The 8,153-nt window shown below is 39.1% G+C and overlaps 1 protein-coding gene and 1 non-coding gene across 2 annotated transcripts; one reads left to right on the plus strand and one right to left on the minus strand.

Annotated features, from left to right (window-relative positions):
- Nucleotides 1-2,528: 2,528 nt before the first annotated feature.
- LOC129670521 (olfactory receptor 2T1) lies at nt 2,529-3,464 on the minus strand. Its single transcript, XM_055599031.1, has one exon. It carries the CDS (start codon nt 3,462-3,464, stop codon nt 2,529-2,531), a length of 936 nt encoding a protein of 311 aa, XP_055455006.1.
- A 1,479-nt stretch (nt 3,465-4,943) lies between these two features.
- On the plus strand, nt 4,944-5,051 carry LOC129670615 (U6 spliceosomal RNA). Its single transcript, XR_008719230.1, has one exon. It is a non-coding gene; the product is annotated as a U6 spliceosomal RNA (small nuclear RNA).
- The last annotated feature ends 3,102 nt before the right edge of the window (nt 5,052-8,153 follow it).

Here is an 8,153-nt window from a genome sequence, read left to right on the forward strand (position 1 = left end):
TCCTACACTTGGGATCAAAACAAAAATGTGTTTACATCTACTACACAGAAAAATAAATATGATGTGTATTCACTTATCTGTGGGTATTAGCCATTAAATAAATGATGGGCAAGCTACAACCTGTAGACCCAGAGAGATTAGGTATAGAGAAATGGACAAAGTAGGCCATATCAATCTCCCTAGGAAAAGAAAATAAAATAGATTTTTTTATGGATGGACTGAGGATCAGGGGGCAGGAATAGAAAGACTGGGTAGAGAGGCAGAGAGGGAGGCGAGATGGGGTTGAGGGAGAGATGGCAGGGAGAGACAGCTAGAATTAAGGGACATTTTAAGGGTAGTACGGGATCCTAGTGCAGTAAAAACTTTCAAAGTTCTATAAAGGTGATCCTAATGAAGACTCCAAATAATGATGGAGATTGAGTCCCAATCGGCCATCTCTTGTCACCAAGTGAAGCTTCCAGTATCTGGATTGGGTTACATCTACCTGAGATGTTGGCTAAAGGGGTTTCATGGAAATCTGCATTCAGGCTATTTCCAAAGAATAGATTTTTTTCCCACAAACTTACAGCATGGCCCTACTGCTGAAGACAACATCCACACAACTCATTGAGTATAGAGAGGTTGAGACAGAGCCTACATAGAACCTTCACTCCTAAGTTCCTTGTACTAGGTCCCCTGCAGGCTACCAAAAGAGAAACATAGTCTTTTCTCTACTGGAATGCAAATTTCAGTAGTGGTGTGAGAGCTGCGAATAATGAATGAATGATGAAAAAGCTTCATCAGGGGACATAGCATTCTGTCACTCAAGCTCCTTGAAATTCTTATGTCTCCTTACAAACAATGGGGCTTTGCAGAAAGTCTGTTACTTGAGGTCTACTTTTTACAAACAAATTAGAACTCATAGTAAGCACTCATTTGTCATGAACTTGATGGTAGATAATGTAATGACAAGGCAGATCTGACTTGGGCTTTCTATGGTTGTGATAAAACACCATGAATAAAGTAACATTTGGAGGAAAGACTTTATTTTACATTACATTTTCAGGTAGCAGCCCACCACTGGAAGATGTCAAAGCAGGAGCTCTAGCAAGTCAGGACCTGGAGGCAGGAGCTGAACCAGAGGCCATGGATGATTAATCCATGTTACTAATGTTTATAAGATTAATCCATGTTATTAAGAGATACATTTTATTGAAATGAACAATAAAAGGTATGTGTTGCTTACCTGCTTGCTTAGCTTGCTTTCTCACACCACCCAGGCCCACCCACCCAGGGGTGGTACCACCCAGTGAGATATTCTATCACATATCAACCATCAATCAAGAAATATACCCCAGGCTTTTCCATAGGCTAATGTGGTAGGGACATTTTCTCAACAGAGGTTTCCTTTTCTCCAATGGCACTACATTGTATCAAGTTTCATAAAAACAAGATGACACAGGCATATAATTTTTAGAGAAATTGCCTATATAATGTTGACTGTGACCACAAATAAATTTCAATAATGACATTTGCACATAACGACTTAAAATCTTAATGGTAGGTTTTGTTCTGAGTAACTTATTTATATCATTCTGTGGCACTTAAAACACTTTGTGTCATATTTTCTGAGTTGAGTTATCATGCTGTGTGGACTGTACAGACAGAGACAGTGAGCTAAAGTCTATTGCATCATTTGCATTATTCTTTATCTTGTTATCCTTCACTACTTTTGAAAAGAGGTTCACTTATGTGTTTCTTCAGTGCCTTGGTGCCTTTCATACATTTTAATGCTGTCTTCACTGGCAACTATCCTTCATTTCATCTATCAACTGTACTTAATCTAAAAATAGTTTCTGTAGACGTGTTACAAACAGAAGTTAATTATTGATTTTTTTTAACTGAAAGTAATAACTACTTAATGATTTTAGTGAAAATAATGCATACTTGAAAAAACTGTGTTCGGTAGATCTTGCCTACACCTGAGGATGAATGGGAACACAAAAGTAAGAGCCAGCTGCACTGGCTCTTACCAGCTCAAAAAGGGTAGCATTTTTTTCTCCCTTCATGGTGAGCTAGACTTACACAGAATACTAACAAATGTCTAATACCATCTTAGTCCTGGTCTCTCTGATGCCACTCATGCCATTTAATATTTGCAGATGTATTCAATTCCAAAATGTAACTCTCAGAAAAAGTTCTCCAGAAGAGAATCAGGTATTGTAGTGCATGCTTGTAATCCTAGCACTCAGGAGGTTGAAGCCATAGGACTGTCATAAGTTCAAGGACAGCTGGCCTACTTAGCAAATAAATTCACCCAATGTTATGTAACAAAATCTTGTCTCAAAACTCAGGGGGAAAAAAAGAGCATTGAGGGAAAGAAATAGAGAAAACAAGGTAGATGGAGAAGTCATATTTTTTTGCTGACTTCTGCCCCTGCTAAGTCAACCCTTCTTTGCACTCTAATCCTTCAGCTCAGGCCCAGACACATTGATGATTTCCCATTTTCCATTCTTGTGAGGAGGCAACAGTCAAAGGTCTCTGCACACTCAGTGAGAACTCTTGACCTTCCCTAGTGCCCTCCTTAGAGCTCCGGTCACATCCTTGTTCCTCATGCTGTAAATGAGGGGATTCAGCATGGGTGTGAGGATGGTATAGAACACAGAAAAAATTTTGTCTTGGGATGGTGAATGGTAAGAGTGTGGCACCATGTAAGTATATATGGCAGCTCCATAAAACAAGGTTACCACAGTCATGTGAGATGAGCAAGTAGCAAATGCCTTCTTCCTCCCTTCCACTGAGCTCATCTGGTAGACAGTGGCCAGAATGCGGGCATAGGATGAGATAACTACAGAGAAGGGGATCAGCAGCATGAGCACACAGCATACATACATCACTGTCTCATAGAGGGCTGTGTCTGCACATGCCAACTTGAGCACAGCAGGTGCCTCACAGAAGAAATGATTAATCTCTCGTGAACCACAGAAGGGAAAACTCATGGTGATTGGGGTGAGGAGGAAGCCATCCAAAGATCCCCCAAACCAGGAGCCTGCTATGATAATCCAACAGATTCGGCGGCTCATGAGGACAGGGTACCTCAGTGGATTGCAGATGGCCACATAGCGATCATAAGCCATGAGGCCCAGAAGAAAGAACTCGGCTCCCACAAGGGTGAGGTAGAGAAAGTGTTGAGCTGTGCATCCCACAAAGGAAATGGTCCTTTGCCCTAGCAGATAGTCAATCAGCATCTTGGGCACAATGGTTGAGATGTACATCATGTCGATGAAGGACAGGTGACTGAGGAGGAAGTACATTGGGGTGTGGAGGTGAGTGTCCGTATGGATCAGAAAGATCATGATTCCATTGGCCACCAGGGCAGTAAGAAAGATGACAGAGATGGTGGCAAAAACAAGGCTTGAGGTTTCCTCTGTATTGAAGAGCCCCATAAAAGTAAAGTCAGTGGATGATGTGTTGTACCCTTCCATTGATCCTATGATGTTGCTGATATAACGTAAAACTTTCCAAACAAAATGGTGTTGCTTCCAGAAAGTTAAAACTACAACCTATGGGCTCAGTAAAAGAAAATATTCAAAATTAGTTTTCTTGGTATTTTTATATCAATACACAACAACTGACTTACATTAAATATTAATAATTATACATTTTAAGCACAATTTATCCTTATTAATTAATAATTCCATGTGTACATTGTGGAATATGTCAGTAGATGTTACTATATCATAATCATATTCATATTTTACATCACCTGAGTATATGTATTATACCATGGTCTAGTGTATGTTTCGTTGAAATTTACTTGGCATTGTTATAAAGTGTATATTAGTAATGGTCAGCATAATTACCATTATCTAAGCATCCCTAGCTCTGGCTGTGCATTGTCTGTCTGTCATTTAGCCATGAGTGTGTGTAACCTAACATTTGCATCATGCTAGGTTATAAGAGCATGCTTTGCTTCTGGTCACACATGAAACAACCCAGTGTGTAGGGTGAAATGCACTGGCAAGACATCACAGGGCCTGAAAAGCATTCTTACTTATAAGAATGAATTTTAATTCTAAGAGGATGAGCAAATGGAGTCATGATTATCATTAGCATAAGAATTAGTCAGTGAGATTAGCAATTAGGACTCAGAGAAAAGAACACAAATAAATACATAAAATGTATATTAAGCTATAGCCCACTTTTTTTTGGAAATTTGAATTTTCATCTTGTTCATAATTAACAAAAACTCAGTGACTGTCTCTCATAATTTCAGATTTGGGTTAGGAAAAATACTATCACAGCAATGCACATGAAAGTCAAGGGTGATCTTTTGTGTGCTTTATGGCTAAATTGGAGAAGACATTTTCCCAAACTACCTATAAGTTAATTCTAATATATTGCCCCACAAAATATTCGAAACCTGTTATCATTGGAGATGATTACACAGAAAACAATGGTGCTGTCTCTGTGAGGAGGACAGTTGCAGGTGCTGTGTATGCATTGATTACCTTTCCAAGAAATCAAGAGTGAGGCTCCATGAAACCCTTCTTTCCTCAGGACTAAGAGCAGTGCTTGTCTGTGGTCGGCAGCTTCTTGTAAGGAGGAGACGTGATTGGCAGTCTCTATTAACGCTATAGCCTCACCATCTCCCAAAGAGGCAACCTCAAAATACAGTTACCACATATATGTCAAACATATAAATCTGCTTATTTTAGCTATGTGTAAACATTAATTTGATTGGTAAAAACCATTTATAATGGGGAACTGTAATAAGTTGTTATGGCCAGAAGTACATTTGAAGTGATCAAAGTTATCATATTTATTTTATTTCAAAATTTTTGGTATCAGATTTTAATAACTTACCCTAATACTATATAAGGTTTAATTATTACTTACAATATACCCACTTATTTTTCCTTTTTTAGTTTATTTAACAGAGCCAATTAAGATATGTAAATATAGTGCTCGCTTCGGCAGCACATATACTAAAAATTGGAACGATACAGAGAAGATTAGCATGGCCCCTGCGCAAGGATGACACGCAAATTCGTGAAGCGTTCCATATTTTTAAGCACTTACAGAAATGCTCAACCTCATTAGCCATTAGGGAAATGCAAATCAAAACAACCCTGAGATTTCACCTTACACCCATCAGAATGGCTAAGATGAAAATCTCAAGGGACAACACATGCTGGAGAGGTTGTGGAGAAAGGGGAACCCTTCTCCACTGCTGGTGGGAATGTAAACTGGTACAACCACTCTGGAAATCAATCTGGCGCTTTCTCAGACAACTAGGAATAGCGCTTCCTCAAGATCCAGCCATACCACTCCTAGGCATATACCCAAAAGAGACGCAAGTACACAAAAAGGACATTTGCTCAACCATGTTTGTAGCAGCTTTATTTGTAATAGCCAGAAGCTGGAAACAACCCAGATGCCCCTCAACTGAAGAATGGATGCAGAAACTGTGGTACATCTATACAATGGAGTATTACTCAGCAATGAAAAATAAGGAAATAATGAAATTTGCAGGTAAATGGTGGGACCTGGAAAGGATCATCCTGAGTGAGTTGTCCCAGAAGCAAAAAGACACTCACGGTATATACTCACTCATATAAACATACAATATAGAATAAACCCACTAAAATCTGTACATCTAAACAAACTAAGCAAAAGAGAGGACCCTAACTAAAATGTTCAATCCCCATCCTGAAAGGCAAAGAGGATGGTCATCAGAAGAAAATGAAAATAGGAAACAACCTCGGAACCCGCTACAGAGGGCCTCTGAAAGCCAGAAGAAAACAGGAAACAACCTTGAAACCTGCCACAGAGGGCCTCTGAAAGCTTCTGCAGTATAGACTGTCAAAGCAGATGCTGAGCCTGATGGCCAACTGATGGGCAGAGTGAATGGAATTTTATGTAAGAAGTGGGAAATAGTAAGAGCTGGAGGGGATGGGAACTCCACAAGCAGAGCAACAGAACAAGATAATTTGAACACAGGGAACTTCCCAGAGACTCATACTCCAACCAAGGACTATTCGTGGAGATGACCTGGAACCCCTGCACAGGTGTAGCCCATGGCAGTTCAGTGTCCAAGTGGGTTACATAGTAATGGGAAGAGGGACTGCCTCTGACATAATCTGATTGGCCTGCTTGTTGATCACTTCCCCCTGAGGGGGGAGCAGCCTTACCAGGCCACAGTTGAGGACAATGCAGCCACTTTTGATGAGAACTGATAGACTAAGATCAGAAAGAAGAGGAGAACCTCCCCTATCAGTGGACTTGGGGAGTGGCATGCATGCAGAAAGGGGAGGGAGGGTGGGATCGGCAGGGGAGGAGGGAGGGGCTTATGGGGGGATACAAAATGAATAAAGTGTAATTAATAAAAAAAAGATATGTAAATATAGAAAATACTGGTAAATTATGAAATTACATACATGTTATTCCCATTCCAATTGCTCACATGTTTCATAACTTTGAGTCTAACCTCTATGAGAGCCTCTAATCTTCATAAGGATAGGCATATGCTGTTTCTCATATTTACACACTTCTTTCTAATCTTTAATCTCACCCCTACACAGATCTTTAGAAATTTCTGCTATCCCACATTTGTCAGTACCTAGATAGTCTTAAAGCCTCAACACAGTGAAGATTAAATCTAAAAACCGCTCCTTAACACAGATTACCTGCCCCCTCCTCCTGTCTGCACATGAAAGATCTTATTTGTTAAAGAAAAGCTCCTTTACGGGAACTATGGCTATAAGTAAACTATCTGGACAAATTTATTCTCTGCACACTCAGTATGAGTGAAGATCACGAACCAAACTATATTTATTAAATTCTGCTGGTCACAGAGTATACCCTTTTGTGATCATTTAGCACACAAGAAAATAATCAGAAAACACCTGTAATGATTCTATACTTCTATACAGAACTTTGACTCTGAGGTGACATAGACAAAGTTTGAAATTAGGTGAACTGAGTTCTTTTCCTGGCTGTGCTATAACTTAGTTCAATGACCTGAAATTTACTCTGAGCGTCAATGTTTAAGTTAGGTTGATCTAATGAAATAGTCAGAGTTAGAGATAAATTTATAGATATATATTTTCTAGCACTGAGTACAGGAAAAGTATTACTTTTCTGTTTTTATGCTAAGGCACCCCCACTGTTGACTCAATATATATACATTAAATTTATTATTAGTTCTATAGCAGGAATTTTCAGCCAACTCAATATAGGGTTTTGAAAATTTGAAATTAAATAAGAAAACAGTATGTGATTAAATTATATACATACACATTTATATATATTATTTTATGCAAAGTAGTGGCAATGTTTTATAAAACTATCAGAAATATATATAAGAATTTCTAGTATTTTGAGTATACACATATTCAAGTAAAATCATGAATATAAATTTAAATACCTCCTGATCATCAGGTATATAAGCCCAGATATAAAATTACTTCAGGACTTATATTCTCTATCTCTTCAGATATTCCTGACTTGAAGGAAATTACATTTAGAGTAGATTTTGTGGAAAATGGAAGCCCTGGATAAGGCCTAAGGAAAACCCACACGTCTTTCTGGGGCATGGATATGCTTGTGTTGCAGACTGAGTGATAGCCTAGCACCTGCCACATGTGCCCTTCTTCCTGTGTTCTCCATCTGCTCAAGGGCCCCTTTATCCTTTTTTATAATCATGGCAGAAAAAATGTATTTTGCCTCTCTGACAACATAGAAAGAGCCTGAGCTCAAAATGAGAAGACCAGCAAAAAGCGGCCATGTCTTCAAATAAAACACCCCCAGTTCCCCATTCATCCCTACCCCCACACTCCCAGTTTCTCAGTCATCCCTGACCTTGGGTGTGATGTGCAGGTGAGAATAAAGGATACTTCACTGTGCAGAGAATCAGGAGGTCCGTGTTTGTATGTGTATTATCTATGACTCTCAAGTAGAATGGGATACTACTCAGCAATTAAAAACAAGGAAATCATGAAATTTACAGGCAAATGGTAGGAACTGGAAAAGACCATCCTGAGTGAGGTATCCCAGGAGCAGAAAGACACACAGGGTAAATACTGTAAGTGGATGTTAGACATATAATATAGGGTAAACATACTAAAATCTTTACACCTAAAGAAGATAACCAAGAAGAAGGACCCTGGGAG

Source organism: Psammomys obesus, unplaced genomic scaffold (assembly GCF_907164565.1).
Source record: "Psammomys obesus unplaced genomic scaffold, mPsaObe1.curated_primary_1811, whole genome shotgun sequence".
Lineage (NCBI taxonomy): Eukaryota > Metazoa > Chordata > Mammalia > Rodentia > Muridae > Psammomys > Psammomys obesus.